The 20311-nt window shown below is 36.3% G+C and overlaps 1 protein-coding gene across 4 annotated transcripts in view; it reads left to right on the top strand.

Moving 5' to 3' along the window:
- pros (homeobox protein prospero) overlaps positions 1 to 18970 on the top strand; it is a 103507-nt gene extending 84537 nt beyond the window's left edge. For 2 of the 4 annotated variants that reach the window (XM_028315889.1, XM_028315891.1), the window contains 3 exons: positions 1055 to 1214; positions 18038 to 18182; positions 18544 to 18970. In XM_028315889.1, the coding sequence (XP_028171690.1) occupies positions 1055 to 1214; positions 18038 to 18182; positions 18544 to 18723 (485 nt within the window). In that variant the 3' untranslated portion in view covers positions 18724 to 18970. The remainder of the gene's footprint in view (positions 1 to 1054; positions 1215 to 18037; positions 18183 to 18543) is intronic. The other 2 variants (XM_028315890.1, XM_028315892.1) reach the window with 1 other exon arrangement.
- Positions 18971 to 20311: the final 1341 nt, after the last annotated feature.

The following is a 20311-nucleotide window of genomic DNA, read 5'->3' as shown; positions in this document are numbered from 1 at the left end:
GTAGTGTTTAACCTTACGACTGCTGCCGCCCATTTCCTACTTAGCAGTTGTGTGTTACGACTCTGGAAACCTCGCAAGTGTTGTGGTTTCTACGTTTTCCACATCGATAGTCAATCTATTGTTTCTACATTTTCATTGAGATCGCCTTCTTGCCTATTCGAGCCTAATAACTTTCAGCATTTTGCTATGCAAACCTCCTTATCAAAATTCCTCTCACTCGTCAAAAACTTTAGAGCTTTTCTGTAATTATCATATTTCAACCCTAACTTTTAATTTCATTATTATATTAATTCTGTCCTAAATCAGTACAATCTAGCATCTCTAGCAAATAAAAGGCAATCGATATTAAACAAAGCTACGCAGATATCGGATAAGGCACGTTATAAGATTAGGAATGCAAACGGATTAGACTTTGCGGGCTTCAGCGGCGAGCCTACGAACTAAGACTGGAATAGATGTGTAATTAGGTCGACCGACTGTGTGTATTGTGCCTTAGAACTATGCTTTCATTTGTTTGAAAGAGGAAAGCCAAGTTTTTAGTATTTTGTTATTCAAAATAACAAAAACTATAGAATTTTTCTCCCATTTGATTATGGTAATAACCAATTACTAGCGTATCACAATATTTAAAGTGCCATTAAAAGCTCGAAAGTTCGTTAAAATTATCAAATTTTACGATAAGTCAAAAATGCTCAATAACGTCCTTGGGTTATCTCGGGTTATGATTTCCTTTTCTAATGTTTATTTCAAATTGCTGATTAATATTAATGATGTTTCAAATCAATTTACGTATCACAATAATGTCCAGTTAATTTTAATAACACTGATTTAGATTTTGCTGACAAATGATTCTTTCAGTTTAATATTTTCCGATATTTTATTAAAAAATAGGCATGCGTTAGCGTAACTTTCTTAAAAGACATTTTAATTTTGTTTCAACTCTTAATGTTAAAAAATCTGAACAATATGGTAACTTCTTTGGACATCATTTTAAAACCGCTTGAACTGTGTACCGATATCCAAGCCGCATACCCCAAAAGATCCTTAACTCCAGTGCACTCTTCGACGCTGACTCCGATGCACCTGCGCAAGGCGAAGCTGATGTTCTTCTGGGTCCGGTACCCAAGCTCGGCAGTCCTGAAGATGTACTTCCCGGACATCAAGTTCAACAAAAACAACACGGCACAGCTAGTCAAGTGGTTCTCCAACTTCAGGTTAGTGATTTTTTGTTATTTGGTTGTATGTGGCAGATAAGGTATTGTTTAACTTTGCCTCACTAAAATTAACTTCTCTGTTCGAACAGCGATTGGTAGAGTCATTTTGTATTTTATTTTGAAATAACAAAAAAAATTGTGATAATTTATTTAAAAGATTTCAAGTCACAGTATTTGGATTGTACTCATACCTTATTTACCACGTAAAGACCAAAAAATTTTTCAGAGATTCAAAATGTATCTTGTTTTTCTCTGCAAATACTTTATTCTATGTTTACTTCTAACTTAATTGTATTCAATTGAATTACTTGTGTAGCGTTACCAGAAAGGTAGGCTATGTTAGGTTCAACAGATGATAATAGAACATCTTTTTGAAATCGATAAAATAGTGAAAATCGACATCAGTGTCTCGAAATATTGTTTTACTATGAAATTTGTTTCTATTTTACATGAAACATATTAATGGCATTCAGTCTTACATATTATTGCGGTTTCATCTAATAATAAATACTGATTCAGTTCCTTCACAAATATCTATAGTATGAAAGCGTAAATACATATTATTATAAATTGTTAATGAATGTGTCACTTTACACGTCACTAATTTAAAACAGTGAAATCAATGACGTACATTGTTAGAACACATGAACATAACAAATATTTGTAAGGAAAAAATTAATGAATGACGACGTCATCAATGAATTTTGAACTTTATTTACTTAATCAAAGCCTGACATTTTCCGGAACATAGGTTTTATATTGACGCCTAAAGAAAAGCCATTTTTAAGACCCTATTTACTTTTAAACTAATCTTCATTTAGAAAGAAAGAAAGAAAAGATGTTTATTTGGTATTTAATCATATTTACGAGTATAACTTTACTTACTGTTTTTATTAAAGTAAAAACTAAAGATTGGGACCATGGGCTATTCGAAGCAAATAAACATCGTAACTCCATTAAAAACCGGTAAAACGATTTATTAATGGCCATCCCTCATTCCAGTTAGTTCTGTAATCTAATAATATGGTAACGGGGTGAAATACACTATTTCCTAATCACCGAAGGGGTTCTAACCCCCGTAGTATTGTGACGGATTCGTTAAACAAACAAAAAATTACGTCATAATTAATTCCATTTGTGGTGCATCAAGAACAACACTACGATGTTTAAATTAAGTTTGTCATTTTATAAAAATATTTTTCCTCGTTGGGGCTCAGAAATAACAAGGCTCGTTACGGGCTCGATAAGTTTTTTTTAGATTTACTTAATTATATGAGCTGATAGTAAGTCTACGTCTGTATTAATTTAAAAGCAGATATACTGGCAATAATCTTGTTTTCGAAATTGAATAAATAACTTCAGAGAGTAATAAATAATTCTCGATACTATGACTCTAGCAGCTAGACGATTATACGCGTAACTGTAATTTATCGATTATTATGATTCGTTAAAACTATTTTGACTACATTTTTAACCGACATCATTACAATTTAGAGACGTAAAGCTACAGTAAACACACTTCTTTTACTCTAGATTAAAATCCCAAGAATTTTCCAGAAAAATCTCTGTAATTACGCGGAAAATTCCCCCCAAGTATTGATTTCAACTCGACAAATTTATTCGTTATCTCCCGTGATAAGAGTCACCTGCCCTCCTCTGTGATAACGTGCCCTTCTTTACATTACCTATCAGGCACACTCGACTGATATCACCCTCTCTTCCGAATGGGTTGTGTGCGAAAGTCTAATATGTAAGGGTGTAGCTACATGTGAAGCTATGCTATGTCGAGCGATAGTATCGCGTGAAAACATAGCCTTTTAAAAAAACAAGTCTTTGAAATGTAGAGACTTAAATCGTGTCAGAATTAATTTCAATGATAATAACATTCACACTATTTTTTATATTCCAATTAATTAGCTCCTTAGAATTATTATTTATTTTTGCATCATACACGATATATTAACTTTAAACCAGCTCAAAACATTGGTCAAATGTGAAATTATCCGAAGAAAAATTATGTGTAGGTAAAAAAAAGCTTTAGTCAGCCTCTTTACAGTTAGTATTTGGACAGTCAAATAGGATTATTTTAAAAAATCGTGAAGATTTTTTAAAGACTCAAATACAGATCTTTAATCTTTCAGTGGAGCACAACGTTTATAGTCAAACTTAGTAACACGCGTCACTGTTGGCCAACCACTCCAGTGATATATCACCTTCGATATTAAAGCTTTCTGCCTATCTCAAGCTGCTAATCTAGACAGATAAAGCTCGCCGTAAAAGCTCAGATATGGAATTATACGTAAAACTAATCAACATTGATATGAGTTATTAGAAAAATACATATCACGTCATATTAGTTATATTTTAGTATAAAAATAAAGAATATGGTTTGAAAATTGGTAAAAGAAAGACTTAATCACGATAAAACTTTAGAATGCACCATAAACAAAATTACGCGCCATTTTCTTTCGGAATTCTTTGCCATAAACAAAGTTTACCACCTACTTTATACTGTGACCACAAAAATAAAAAATGCGGGATTAAAAACATTTTCTTTGAAAAGCGACTTGGGACAAGTTCGTCCATTAGTATTGTCCCTTAATGGCCGCATTGTGGACAACGGAAAACGGCCATTTCCTTGGCGATAAACATCTGAAAGCTGAAAGGGTGAGGGGTCATTCTACAATCGCACGAAAGGCAATTACCACCGGTGCCCGGGTGGCCAGATACAACTTCTTTCAGGGACTTCAAAATAAATCGTAACAGAGACATTTACGACAACAGAGGATAATAGGGTTCAGTTTTTTCATTAAAAATACCTTATTAAAACCTACAAAAGCAGTTTCAGTAGCGTATAGTGCGACTCCAATAAGTTATAAAGATTTAAAGCAATATAAATACCTAACAAAAAAATGTGGGAGTAAAAAGCATTACTTTTCATCTAACTTGCGTATTAGCTAAGCCTTTAATAAAAATAAATCCCCAATAAATCTTGGCCACCCTACCCAAACACCTTCGCAGTGGATTGTTGCATTTTAAATTTACGGAAGCATCGATTAGGTTTCCCCTCTAATTAGGGCTCGCTCGCGGTTTGTAGGAAACGACGATTAGTAATGTAAACATAATGAACGTAGTCGTAGATTACAACGTCGTAAGTAGCAGGAATAGCGCGAATTTTTCTTTTTCAAAATGTCGTAAGTGATTTTTACAACTTGTCGACTAATTTTGAGAATTGACCACTTATGTAATTTTTTAACAATGCATTTTCGAGTTGTGTATTGGAGATAAATAAATAATGCGTAATAGACTTAAATAAAATTATTTATTTATGTTAAAGATATGTACATGAAAACCTAATTATAACTAGTGTCCATGATTATTATCCTTGTTTTAGTGTGAGAGTAACGATGTTTATCTTAATTAAATTAATTGAGTAATAATCGTTAATTATATTTTAACGATAAAAATTCTAATCGAAAGTCAAGCGTACCCGATAGCCTTCGTATCGATACGGTGGAAAACGAAATGATAAAATGGAAAACCTAATTAAACTTAAATGAACAGTTGCGTCAACATTTTATCGGCATTAATTAAGAATAGAAAAAATATCATGTAAATACCTCGGTCCTCGATTCATACTAAACATATTTTCGTAGCAAACTCGTAGCATTTCGTAGCAAATTAGAAGGTCTCCATAGCAAGAACTTTATTTGTAAATAGTTTTTCACCGGTACAAATCAGCAAAATAAGCTTGAATATAATATATTAAGGCTGAGATGCGCCTAATTTTAACGATAACCGGTGTTTTTGTATGGACTTTGAAAGATTTTTGACGTCTATTAAAGTTAAAATAAAATGGTGCAACCCAGCCTTAATGTCCCAAAGTGGCTCTAACCAAAACAAGCAGTGATGTATGTATGAAAGCACGCCTAGTTGACACTATAGGCATTGACACGCGAAGACGTAAAGGCCTCCACACACGGCCGGCCACTTGTTGAGGTGAGGACACCTCGAGGGCCCTAACTAGGAGAGCTCTCGCCGTCTTTTAGCACGTCTGTGCCCGCCTTAATCTTACATTCCTTTTTTAAAAGATTCTTTTTTATCCGTTGAATAATTAACAAACCAGCCAGTCTCCTTTTTAGAACATATTTATTCTATTACGGACTTTTTTTTTCAATGCCATTAAAAACCTTTTTTTAGTGAGAACGCAATGCAAAATTGATTTTCATTTCTATTAGTTTTAGCTATTTCCCCGAACAGTTTTCAATATTAAAATAAAAAAACGTAAGCCTCATCATACCTATTTCAAATAGGACGTAAGAGTAATCGCTAACATTCATTTCATTTTACTGAAACGCATTGGAGAGGATTTAACTTAGAATTAATTAAAAATATTTCAAATGAAATATTTAAAATTCCCAACAGCAACATTGTTTTATTCCGCTCCTAACGCTAAAGATTTGCGAGCCAAGTCGCTCCTTCAGCTTACAAATATCAAGTGCAAAAGTCGCCGGCAAAGCACAAAGTCTTTATGGCCCTCCGCAGAACAAACATCCTTTGCTGCAAGTCGGGCCAAAGACAAATTCTTTTGGCGCGCTCTCAAAGAAGTGAGCGCGTTTGCAAACAAAGACTCGCTCGTAGAATTAGCCAGCGATAGCACTAATTAGCAACGGTGACTCATTTAAGTTATTTCGCTTAATTAAGTTGCGCAGAAGTGGTCTGTGGTCGGCCCGCGGAAGGCGTCATAAATTGTTGGTACACGGCAACACTCCAATTAATCTTTTTACACATCCAGTCGCGCGAGGGCACACTTAGAACTGCCTTTTCAGCGCGGACTATGGGACCTCATGCGCGCGAGAGAGGCATGCCCACCGTCACATGGAGTTAGAAATACTCGACATGAACATGACGCAATGGCATCTAAGATAAAAAAAATTAAACTTAAAAAAAAAACAGAAAAATAATAAATTCTTGAAAATAGAGTAGATACTAGTTCCCACGATCACAACACTAACAAAGAGAGCGAAATAAGTAGAACAATTTTAGATAATTTAAAAAACAAATTGAGAACGAATTCCCTCGTCTGTAAGTGACTCTCGGAAACGGAAATGTTGCCAGCCTTACGTCGCAATTTCCACATGCCTTTTTAACTTACCGTGTTAAATGCCTGGAGAGAATAATATTTGGTTCAATATTAAATATTTTCGCATAAAAAAATTCGCTTCAGATTCTTTAAGTATTCGTAATCCGTAGCAAAGGCCNCAAAGCCCGAGATGAAATACCAGCGTTAAACTGGTACAATTAAAAAGGTAAAGGGGCCACGAGATGATGTCTGCGTGCAAGCCTCCCCGACGTGTGAAGTCACCTTGCAACACTATTGTACGTAAGGTGCAAAATTTAATTGGTTGGCTAATACACTGCACCGCGCGGATGCTGGAGTCTAATTTACGTGTTAACATTTTTAATAAGGCCGGCGAGCTAGGGCGGCAAGTGGCCAGCCATTTATATCGCGGCACGCCCGTACGAGCACCTCCAGTAATTAATACGACCCTCTCGAGGAAGCTTATGAGTAGTTTTCCTTCAAAAACGCTGCTAATTACACGTTATACTTTTCACTTCTTTAGTGGCGACTAATGTCAACTGCCAATCCTATTAGCGTGCAGCGCAAGAATTCGTCGGGCGAAAAGGAACGTCACGCTTGAGTTGTAAATTCTCGCTAACGTGTCTTTACTTCCGAATTAGCGACTCACGCACGCGAGCGAAGTGGGTAATAGGTGCGAGGGCGCGGCTGGATATTTACATATCATTGCGATACGCAAGCCATTATAAAATATTAGCCTTTCGCCAGCCGTCGTCGTTAATAATATAATTAAAACACGCGAAGGCGCGGTCTTACTTATCGCTGTAATCAAGAAGGAGCGGGTGAGGGCTGTGTGATTCGGACGCGGCCGTTTCAAAAATGGAACGCACTTTTAATTAGTGTTTAGGTGTTTTGATGGGTCCATTCTTAGATTATTCCGGTAATTTGTTTTAATTGGCTATGATGACGGGCAATTAGGCAAATGAAACGTCATGAAAACTGCTGTAATCCATTGATATGTTGATGGCAATTTTGTACAACTACGCTTTTTGTAAAGGTACTTTTTCGCAACCTTGCGCTAAATCACGGATGCAATCACAGCAAGTACCCAGGCAGTTGTTTGCTGACGCAAACTTGACTGCGCTCGCGCCCGGCCGCGCTCGCAGCCATCCATCAGCTAATGAAAGAGTAATTAGAAAAGTGGCGGTTTCTTCCGACCGCCGGCCTTATCTTGTCTTCGATGGGGCATAAACTTTTTTAATTACTCCACCCAGCGTGTGTGCTGTTACCAATCACTATTAAAAGCATTTTTTAAAATCTCGTATAAGTACAATTCGTGTTTTGAAAGGGTTTAGGTTTACAGCCTAATAATAGAATGAAAACTTGTGTAGGTGTCTTTAATTCAAATAAATAATTGTCTATTTTCGTTCTGAGACCATACGGGCTTATTATTAGTATAGCTATAAACTTTTTACATGTCATGACAATGTACATACCCTTGAGTAGTTTGTCATGTAGCATGCGAGGCCGCGGCACGCCTTGCTCGAGTCTCGAAGGAGCGGGGCGCGTCGTTCTTTCATTAGTGTACACCTTAAAAAACCCTGTAATGACATATGAGTTTGGGCGGGAAAGTCACGCGACTTTTGTTTTTTTTATTCGCTAAAATAGAGCAATGACATCGAAGTAGACTGCTTTCGCTTTTCATTGTCTCCAAAAAAAAACTTAAATTGTTTTCTGAAAACATTGCATTGTATTCTAGGGATCAAGTAACGATTTTCCACATGAATGAAAAGCCATTTATTCTGGAAATTTTTAAGTGAATAAAGTTTTATAATATTGTAATTCTTAGAAACAATAATATCGTGAATATTTTGCCCTTGTTTTATCCTTCTACTGGTCGCTATCAGCTGGGACGGAAACCGACCGGCGCATACGCCGCGATATCGGTTCCTGAAGTCCGGTGGCCAATCTACGATGACCTCACACACTTCATTATTCCCACAACACCCTCTTTTGTTCAGCCCATATCACCAGCTCGTACTAAACTGGCCATGTGGTTTTGAAGACGACTACTTATACTACATATTTCAAACTAATTGCTCTATATTGTTCTGAGACGTTATTATTTCATTAATTAATTTTATTTTGTACGTTGGCATGACCTATAAATGCTATGACATTGTTGGTTCGACGCAATTTACCATAGATAATGCATGCATTGTACTCGAATTGCAAATACATAAATACTTTTAGCATTCGATTCCAAAGCTACACATTAAAAAAAGTGACTAGATTTTGACAATACTTTTTTTAAATCAAGGCAAAGGCATCGAAGTATAAAGTTTTTGTGGGCATGAACCAAAGACAAGGAATCACGTGGGCACGTAAAAAGGCGCGTAGGCTCGCCACATGGGAAATTATCCAAGTGGCACAAGTAGGGCCCGCCCTAAGACGTAATTAATTAAGCACACTATTCCAATGCCTATATGGGAGTGGCGATGTAATTTCCATCAAGATGCCATAGATAAAACAAAGCGCTTTCTGTATTTAGCAAGTTACCATAGATTAACAATATTGTTTAGTTGTTGACAAGGTTCAGATCAAGATCAGAATGAAAGAGATTAATTTTATTAACATCACGCCAACTTTTTTAAAGTTAATGTAGGTAAAATTGATCGATTCGCAAATAAAAAGTAAAAAAATAGTTGTTACTCAAATTATTGCAGTTGTTTAAATAACCATGTTATTGACATAGTTTATTTATTATACCTGTTCTTAAAATAACAGAAGTTAAAGTCCGTTTTTACAATAAGGGAAAAAACCCAAGAATTAAAAATAACAATTGCAAGGAATTTTACATTCGTTTTCCGTCAATACGTCTTGATTGCAGAGCAAAGTGGCGGATTGTTTTCTCGGAAAACCCAGCTGATAATCGCTATACAATGCCTTATTATGGTATAAATATACACATTTCTCGACACAACTATTACTGCGGTAGGTATTTTACAGAATTATTTATAATATTACTGAAAATGTAAATAACGATTTTACACTTTGCCCCTGCCAATTTATTGGTTACTTGTGAAACTAACTTTAGTATGATAAAAAAAAAGTTATGTGTACTGACACATAATCCGTGATGCCATAAAAGAAAAAAAAGTTTAGAAAATTACAATAATTTTAAAATTTCAAAATTCGAATGCATTCAAATCTAGAAGAAGCCGTCATTTGTTTTAATTTTTCCGAACGCAAGTCCTGACCAAAGCATCGCTCGCTAATGAATATTAATACATTCCTGATACGTCTAATGATAATTACTTTACGCGTGAAGTCTGCGCGACTACTCGACATATTTCCCAGGGGCTTTTTATTGCTATTTTAACACTAAGATTTGTGTATAATAACACCAGGCAATAGAGAAGGCGTAAAATGCGTGATGCAAATGTAGAGTCGTCTGATTTTATGATGTATGTATTTCATTCTGATTCGTGTGTCGTTAGATTTGTTTTATGTTCATCAAGAGCTGTTAAAGATATAGAGCGACTTTCTTTGCTTTTTCGGGTGACTTTATCTTGTATCTATCTCTATCCGAGAACTTTAAAGCCTTTGTAAAATAAAAAAACAGTAGTTTATCTAATAAGCCAACATGGACTTTATGATACTGGCTGTAATAGTAAAAAAAAAAACTAAGCTCTATCAACGAATCAAAAATATAAGTATAGGTACCGCAAGGTCTTGACCGTAACACAAGCTTCCATCATCTCGTTCTACAAGGATGAACCACAAACAAAACGCTCGAAAACGCTTTCAACTATCACCAAAAAGTCCACTCGCGAAAAATTGCGAATTTCAAAACAGCCGCATCGCAATGGAGACACTTTAAACTGCTTTTTGAAACTGTCTCCCAACAGTAATTAGCGAACTAATTCTGTAATCAAGTAACCGTGAATGGTCAGCTTTATGTAGCCCTTAAACGGCCATGCGTCTGTTTAACCCTTCGCTTTTTTTCGAATTTTTAATACCGAAACGAGTAGTTGGGGGGGTAATAAAATCTCGGCAAGCACTCAAATGAGCTGAACTTTTGAAGCGGGAGTGCAAGACAGAGCCAGGTCAGTGAGGAGGGAGTCATTAGCCAGGGCCGAACTGGGGATTTTACAATCATTCCGATTTAAAAATAATCAAATCAAATCAAAAATATTTTATCCGTTAATAAAGTATTCCTTAACAATATATTTTACTTTCTAGGTCAGTAAGTAAAATATAAAAAGTAAAAAATATACCTGTATCATCAGGTGTTAAAGAAAGTTATTAAAGGGTAGGAATGAATATGATATTTTACATAAAAAGGTTTTGGGTTAAAGAAACTGTACTGTTTCATCAATTAATTATAATGTAACATTGAAGACATTATGGCATTGCTAATTTGAATAATATTAAATAATAATTGCGACGTGAATAAATGCGTAAGTGTAGTGATAAGGGGTATTAAAGAATTTGAATATTAATTTTTGGTCGCTAACAGGAAATAGTTTATACCTAAACTGTACATAAATACTAACTCAACTATAAAATCTACTACGCACGACTTTAACCAGATGCCATTATTTAATGGTAGTCTCAAACTATTCTTTAATTTGACTCAATAGTTATTTAAAATCTCAATATTTAATTAAAAAGGCACACCAGCTAGTATAAACTATGCTCGTTTTCATTCAACAGATAAAGAAGGCATTCGCGAGAAAGTCAACTAATCGACTTGCCCGCATCTAAAACGGAATCCGCTTACGATTCGTGTCAGATTTTACTTTTAAATTAAATATTAAACGTCTATGCAATGATAAGTGAGTCTTGCATTCCGTTATCCGTTGATTTACATAACAATTGAATCTGACTCTTGACGCAACATATTACGGTAATTTTAACATTAATTGCATTATTGTCAAATTATATTGATGTCTGTTTAAATGTTCCTGAATACTTCGAGCATCAAATAGGTGATGTAACGTTAAAATCGTAATTTCTTTTTGAATAGGCACGCGTAAAATTATTGTCAAAGTCGTTGAACAGGCCATTTAGTCCTCGTAGAATGCTTAAAATAAATACTAAGCCTAACTAAATAGCTAAAGTGCTATTTCTGATGTTTTAGCAGTAACTTATAAAGTTTCATCGTCGAGTACTTAGTTCGAAATAACAAAAAAGCACGAGCACCCAACAAACTCAGAAACTTACGCTTTAACAAATGTGTAAGGTATTGTGATGAGTTCTCGAACGTGCAATGTAGACATTTTATACATAATATGACGATAATGTGACCCTTAGTGCGGCCCTGCACCGGACGGCGCAGTCTGAAAAAAAGTTTTTTTCACTAACTGAAGCATTAATCTGGCCCGGTATTAGTTTACAGGCGCGCCTGTGTGCGTGCCGCGCATGTGTGCAGCCGTCCAACTTTTACATAGAGCACGCAAAACACAGAGGCGCTATTCTGAAAAGTTCGCAGTTTCGGCCGCGCTAACTTCTTTAATATCGGCGAAAATAGGCCTTTTGATATGACTCGCATTATGAAACATCGTGGGGGGCTTTTGTTAGGGCTTTTGTATGTGGGGTGTGAGACTTGAAGTATTTTGAATAAACAAACAACAAATAGGCTAAAGATCTTAAAATTATACTCGTGACATTGACACATTAAACACTTCTTCTATAGTTGTAGTAGGTAATCTGCAACAAAAATGTGCCTAAAGTGTGAAACGCCGTCGACTCTACCATTATGAGTTGACCATAGGTATTCCAATCCACTACAAGTATCGCCGCCGTCCAAAGTATTCCGTTGCAAAAAGAAGGTTCGCAGTTTCAACCTTCGAATAAAACCTCACCTCTAAATATTCCTCTCCTTCTCGCCCATAGACTAACGATATTGCTTTTTTAATTCGTCCGCGTCTGTGCCTTGCGAGGTCTGTCCACGCGCCTCCACTGGCCGGCGTCCAGCCACCCACACAAGCGCAAGCACACAACTTATCCAGGGTTGCCATTACGGGTTTTATGAGGAGTTCTTTTTTTGCTAGACACACTTTCAGCTTAAGAACTATCGGCGTTCTGGATGCTTGCGAAGTGTCGATGAGCTTGGCTTGAAATAGTTGAAATCCGTGATTGTTATCTTTTCTATTCTATTTGTTGAAGATTAATGCTTTTATGTATATTCTCTACCTAATTTAATTTATTGACCAACTTACCTTATTCTTAGTTAATAATCAATTTAAGTAGGTATACTAATTTAACACGTTTCGCGACGCTAACAAATTAACAATGACGTTGATGACAATATTTTTTTACCGCCCATATCAAGAAAAATGCGTGACTTTAATCAGGGCTTTCTCTACTTTTTATCAAAAAAAAGCAAAAAAAAAACAATAGGCAGCCCTGTCCATAACGCATAATACGGCTGTAGGCATCGCGGGTCCGCATCACGTTTTAATAACCATTGTATTTGGCGATCGAAATGAGCGGTGTTTGGCGAACTCGGAAATGTCTGGAAACTATTTTTCGCGATCTACCCCCACCTTTGCTGTAAGGGCGGCGGTATACATGCATACTGGTAGGTACACAAACCGGTTCCATGTATCGTGCTACTAACTGTCATTTTGCTTACTGTCAGTCTTTCAGCGACTTGGCCCGTGGACCAAGCTAAAAGTGGACCAAGTCACTGGAAGACTCACTGTCAGAGTCACTTTAAGATTCTAGAGTAGATTTTTGTTGATTGTACCAACAACATTCTACAACATTTGATTTTCATTTTATTTTAGTTGGAAATAGAGATTAATATGAACGCAAACTGCAAGATACTAAATTCATATTGCATAAGTTAGTACTTGCTACTTTTCTATGTTTTAAAATTCATTCAATTCTGAATCGCTTTTACAAAGCACATAAATTTTAGTACAATTATTTATTATATTCGTAGGTTCGTTCGTTCGTTCGTTTCAGCCAAATGACGTCCACTGCTGGACAAAGGCCTCCCCCAAGGTCCTCCACAATGAACGGTCCTGCGCTGCCCGCATCCAGGCTCTTCCCGCGACCTTTATTCGTAGGTACTTAGTAGGTAATACCTAAATAAATTAAGTTGCGCATATTAATATAGTTTTAAATAATAATTTAGTCCATGGCAACTTCTAATTTGTAATTTACGTCACAAGTTAAAGTCTTGGTTTACCTGTTATGATACGAGTAAAATAAAATAACTAGGAATTATTATACATCCTCAGTAATCGCCAAAGAAGTCGTACTAAAGAGGAAATTCCAAATATTAACCGCAGCGATAAGTAGGTATATTATACATATATCATTTGAAATAATTTCAGGACATAGTATTAATTAGGTATTAAATCATTTGGAGAAATTGTAACGGAATAAAATATTATTGTTTCGATTTAATCTTTTCAACCGGAACTCTACATTTTAGGTATATATGTACGTAGGTTTTTACATTTTTAGGTATCACTAGCTGACCCGGCGAACTTCGTACCGCCTTAGCGTAGAGATTTTCTTAATATTTTTTCCGTAAGAACCATCCTTGGACTTCCACAAACATTTAAAAAAAAGAATTATCGAAATCGGTTCAGCCGTTCACACGTGATGCCGTGACAACGCGAAATGGGTTTCATTTTTATATATATAGATTGCGCTAACGGGGTTTTATTGGAGAAAATATTTTGAAGTAGGCACATAATAAAGTTACCTCGTAACGTTATTTTAAATATCGCTTATCACACACAAGTTAAATCGTCAATGAAATAAATAAATAGTTTATTCATGAAAATAATTCTATGTAGGTACCTATACTAGATGATTTTTTACCGTCTCGATATTGTTACAGGATGTTTGCCCATGAATTAACCATGAACTTTCACTATGGGACCAACTCTAAAATCACAAAAATCTGCTGTTTCATACATTTTGGTCAACCTGTATTTATTGAACCGTTGTATTGTAAGTGTTTTTTTTTTCATACAGTGTATTGACAGACTAAAACTTGACGAACATCGTAAGAAAATAGGCTAGTGTGTGACAAATGAAATTCCTGTTTTTATAACCGTTGCTTGAATGCATGCGGGCGCATACCGCTATGCGATATGAAACTGGGGTAAGAACCCAGTACCTTTGCCGTCTGCGATATGCCTTGAACTAATTATAATTAATTGTGCTATTATGTATTCCGTGAGTAAAGTTAGCAGGATATTAGTAGGTTTAAAACTGGCTTTCGATTTAATTGCCACAAATTATAGAGTTAATTTCTGTAAATTATTCATAATTTAATATTTTACAAATCACCTGTTACGCAACACTTTCATGAGTAGGTTTATAATTAAACTTGTGTGTAATATAAAAAAAATAAGTTACAAAGTATCTGTAAACTGTTCAGTGGCGGACTTCACTTCGATGTAGACAATAGCACCTACAAACTCAAAATAAAAAAACAGTGCTCCTTTTACCTAAACATTTGCTGTAACCAACTTCCATATTATGTCTACAAGCTGTGTCACACATTGGCGGCGAACAGGTTAACAAAACGAAGAAAAAACACAATGCACGGACCCCTCGGTGCAGCGTCTTAACTTTTCGACATAGAGTTAACAACGAAGTAATATAGAGTCGGCAAAGATAAAAAACTTAGTGGTCTCTAACTATCTTGACAAAACGCTTACGATTATAAAATGAAAAAAATGTTATTAGGTATAGGTTTGTATCTTTATTTTTCTGTAATGTTTTATTTCTGGCCGCATTTTTTAAAGAAATTATTAAATTAATTTACAAACCAGTTGCGAACTTTTTCTTTTACTTTGAGTTGGGATTTTATTATTGGACAAAGGAATCTAAAGAGGTCAAGGAATAAAATGTTGAGGAACAAGTCTAAACATCTTCAGTCTACAGCCGATCATTTCTGCTGGTTTCACACGGGAATCGAACGTTGTCTTGAGGGGAGCGGACTCCTTGCCACCAACAATAAGGGTTAGCAAGATTTGTACTAAGGAACACTTACAACAAAAGGTCCTTTGATGGATATGGATATTGTAGAATATTCATTAGTAGCTGATGGGGGTAGACTCATATTCAAATTATGCACTTATATCTTAATAATTATGAGGTTATCTAAAGATATTACTGCTTTAAGGCACCCAATTTCTTAAGCCCTTAAATGAGCTTGTTCTGCTCTTACAAAAATACGGCAAAAGTTATTCTCTATCATAATTCGAATCCTTGGGATGGTAGAGTCAAATCTACCATTGGTTTTGCTATAAATAAAGTTGGGATGTTCTGTGACTCGTTTAAAATAAATAAAATCAAATAAACATCTTGGCTAATTAGCCCAAAGCGGATCCAAAGTTCTTACAATGTCTTGGACTAACTTGGAGCAACTTTCTTAGCAGACAATAAGAAGTTGGCCGTCTCAAGGAAGGTCGTTACACATTTTATTCGGCCTCATTCTCAAAGTTCGCTTTTATAAGAAACTCGCAAAAAACGCGCAACTGTCAGCTACAATAGGATCTAAGAACTTGGCCCCAGGTAAGCGCAAGATGCGATTTCTTAAGAAAATCAAACAATACCCCATTCTTACTACCAATTTCAACACCTAACTCCTTCGATTAAGGTCCAAAATCTTTCAACACACCGATCACCTGTTAACCATTTCGCTATTGTATTACTCATGCAGCTTAAACTTACTTCCAAGTCAGCTAAGACGAATTGTCAGCTTTATGTGAAGACTAGTAGAGTTTAATTTAGTATTTGATCAAATTCGCCAAATAATACGTTAAGGGTGAGTGTGTGAACATTTGTAAAGTTCAAACTAACAGCTGATTCCCACAGTAACGGTTTTTGAAATTATTTATGACGATTATAATTTTGGCAAAGAACTCTATCTACATAATGTGTTAGATTAGAAATAGTATTTATAAAAATATACAAGCCACAGTGTTTCAGCGCTCCAGAAAAAGTGCGCAAAATATGTACCTAAGAATTAACTTTTTTGTTCATTTCGTAAACACAAAAGCCTAATTCTTTTCGCGTTGTTGTTTCACTTGCCCGCATGTGTGGTATATGGGTGACTTGAACACGTTAACTGCTTACAAATAGCGCCACAGTTACGCGGACGATCTTATCGCAATTGTCGATTTCTCTCAAAAATGCCACAAGGAAATCGTTACTAGCGCTAAATTTAGATGTCACGCGTAATTTGAAATGTATGTGCGTAATTTGAATGAAATTAAATTACTGTATTGGGGAATGGGGAAAGCTTGACGAATATGGTTGATTAGTGAACCACTAAATTTCCTTTTGCACAAATTCAATGGAGATCATAAATGAATCATGTTTATCCTTACAAAGAACTAGATAAATTAAAATACGATACACTTGACTTTGATGATTAAGTAATAACATCAAACATCTGTTCAAAGTAGTTATTACCGTTAAAGACATAATGACGAACATATGAAAACACTTAACATTTTTACGACCAGAATCTAATCTTAATACCTACATTCACTTAAAAGTGTAATTAGAGACAAAAGTGTCAGCGAGTGTGTGAATCGCACAGTGGTGCGCTGCCTCCCGCGCCAGCCAAAAAGACATCTAATTATTTAGACACTTCATTTACTTACTCAATTAGTAAGGCTGCAATCTCGTGCCGAGTGCCAATTAAAAAATAATAGAAGCCCTCGGTGTGCGAGCGAGAGATTGGAGTGCCTCTTTTTCTCGCAAGTGGCTTAGAGATGAGGCTTGTCGATTGATAGCTGGGTATTCCGTAATTTAGTCGCTCAACCAATTCAGGTGGCATATCGTTTGCAATATTCTAAATCCAATTGAGATATTATCAAACCTGAACCAGATAACGTGATTAAAATATTTCAAACTCTGTATTTATTTATGACTTTTAGGTCTAGGAATCATACATTTTCCGTATCATACCGTAAAAATATAGCACAACAACTGCAATCGAATACCAATTAATCAACAACAATGAATATGATATAAAAAAAATACCAATAAAACATATTTCGAGACTCGACACGACCCCTCCAAAGCGCGCAAGTACGCGTCACTTGCAGAAACGTGAAAAACTGAATTAGCCCGTCTGAATGCGAACTCGTAAGTAATTAGCCTCGCGAGACTCTCGATCCGCTCAACTCGCTCTCGTAAGCGAAGCGAAGATAGCGAAGCGATGCGACACGGCAAGCGGAGAGCGAAAATGGCTAATCAAATCCTTTCCCGCTGTCGACGGGTTTCGAGTGCTTTTTATTTTCATTGTGCCATGAAGTATCACGCTATACGTACACGCGTAACTGCCAGCAGCGTTCTTCATTAGTAGCCATTTCGGTTTTTAAGACCACGTAAATGAGCGTTCGCGCCCGGAACAACATGATTTCACACGTGGATTTTTACGAGGATTATTTTTCTTCTATTCTTTTACTTATTTCGACAGGGATAGTTCTGTTTACGTCAACGGTTTCTGAAGAGCAGATCGCATTTTCTGATTATTTAGTTATCCTGCAGAGATAAAAGCTGAAAAGTTATGACCGAATACGTGATAGTATTCAGACTTGGATTCCAAATGTTCTTTACTTTCTACCAACATCTACTCTACTGGGTTTTACGATTCCTATCAAATAACCCACATCTCTGTTAGCCCCTTCTTCTACAACAATAAATATAATTTACATTATCATGACTAACCTTGGCTTCTTCCTTGCAGAGAGTTCTACTACATCCAGATGGAGAAGTACGCACGGCAAGCCATCAGCGAGGGCCTGAAGACGCCCGAGGACCTGCACGTGGCCGGCGACTCGGAGTTGTACAGGGTGCTCAACCTGCACTACAACAGGAATAACCACATTGAGGTGAGTTTGCAACACCATTTACAAAATACATTCTAAGATTACCACCACCTACACAACTCTTGAAACTAAGTAATAAGCGAGCAAATTTTTTTAAAGGAGTAACAATGATTGTTAAGTCGGTAATAGGTCAGATTGTTATGATTCTGTAGTAGTAATTTTTGTGAAGGTAAATAAGATCATCCATGACATGGCTGATTAAGCATTTGGGGGGGGCAAGCTCGCTCCGTGATAGATCGCATCTTCGAATAAAATAGTAATCAAATACCAGCCAATTCTATATCACAGTTTATACAGTATCAATATTATTTACAATTTATCTTTTATTGAGCTTTTTCTAATGATCGTTTTCCTTTCGCTCCAGGTCCCACCCAACTTCAGATACGTGGTGGAGCAGACCCTGCGAGAGTTCTTCCGCGCCATCCAGGGCGGCAAGGACGCCGAGCAGAGCTGGAAGAAGTCCATCTACAAGGTGATCTCGCGGCTCGACGACCCCGTGCCCGAGTACTTCAAGTCGCCGAACTTTCTCGAACAGTTGGAGTGAGCGCCACCTCGACTCGACGCACACAATGTTTCGGCATAACAAAATTTTTGGAACAAATTCATTGGACGAATGTTTCGCACACCAAAATTTTACGACACTCGCATTTAGGCCTTCAGATCAAAATTATTGATAAAAAAAAGTTAAATTAAATTATTAAAAATTTGAATTTGTACGTTGCAAGTCGAGTGGCGTGGTGCGGCGAGCGGCTCGCCTCGCCACCGCCGCGCTCTACTAGGAAATTCATTAGGTTATACGAGTAAGAAAAAATTTAAGTCACCTAGATTTTTATTTCTGCACATAATATATTTCGCTATATATAATTATTATTATATTATTATTAAGTATTATCTTAAATGGTTTTTATAGTTGTGTATATCTTAAAATCATTTATTGATTTATTCTTTAAGGAGAAAAAACGATTAATATATTAACTGCTTAAGTTTTGAATTTTCTGTTGTTTTTATTTTTGGTTATCCTTTATTTCCTTATCCTTTGGAGCATGTTTTTTGTTTCTCTTGATCCTCGTAGTGTTTGAGTTCCATGGCACACCCTGTGTGGCCGAAAATTGTCAACCTTTACCTCGTCATAATTATTTTAGGAATAATTAACGTTAACCATAGTAATTAGTACAATAGAGCAGGGTTATTTTTCGATCCACAAACAAAGATTCTAAAGATTATTTTTATACTGATAGCCAGTTTTGAGTTCATGCAGAAGAATTTTCAATAGAAATAATGATATACAGTCCCAAAATTTGAAAATTATTAAACATCTTCAGTTACAGTTAAAGTAAGCATCTTTGGTTGTATTTTCAAATATTTCGGCAATGTTCGGATCGCGATTTCAGTTTGCCCGGAGTATCTGCGGGCCCGCCCGCTCCGGGCATAGGGGTTAAGTTTATTTGTTAGATAAAATACTATTTTCCGAAATTATGCGTGGGCCATAAGCATCACCAACATCTTACGAGTGCGGAGCGTCACACCATTTTATTTTCATTCCACAAAACACAATTTCGGCAGACTAATGTTTTGTTCTCTCAACCGATAAGATAAGTAATTTAGAAATAAAAAAACTCAGCGTTTTACTTTGTACGGAACAGTTTACATTTCTAGTATTAATTTCTCAAAACGGGTTTTATTTATCGATTAAGACAGTGGTGACGCGCGCGCTCCGCAGGCGGGCGCCCCTCGGCGGCCATCCATTCCATAGACAATGATCCACGATCCAAACAGGCACAATAGTTGAAGGCAGAACATATCAATAGACCGGCATCCTCTCAAAACTTTGCAATTCACAAAATTACAGTGACACAATTTGGCATCCGTCAGTTCCAAAAAATGCACTGGGCCACCTCGTCCGATCAGAAGTGCCTTCAAAAAAATGTTGATTTTTTACAAGAAAATAAGAAATTAATACAAAAGGGCCCTCTATAGAACCTACCGCCCAACCGAGGACGCCGCGCGGCGCCCGCGCACTCCGCCCCGCCTCGCGCACGCAACAGTTCGCAGTAACGAACAATCAGTATACATAAACACACTTACTATTATACTATAGAAGAATAATTAGTTTGATTCGTAGATATATGTAG

The sequence above is a fragment of the Ostrinia furnacalis genome, unplaced genomic scaffold (assembly GCF_004193835.3).
Source record: "Ostrinia furnacalis isolate ACB-3 unplaced genomic scaffold, ASM419383v2 OfSCF5357, whole genome shotgun sequence".
NCBI lineage: Eukaryota > Metazoa > Arthropoda > Insecta > Lepidoptera > Crambidae > Ostrinia > Ostrinia furnacalis.
Note: the sequence above shows the minus strand (reverse complement) of the source record. Positions and strands in the feature narration are given on the sequence as shown.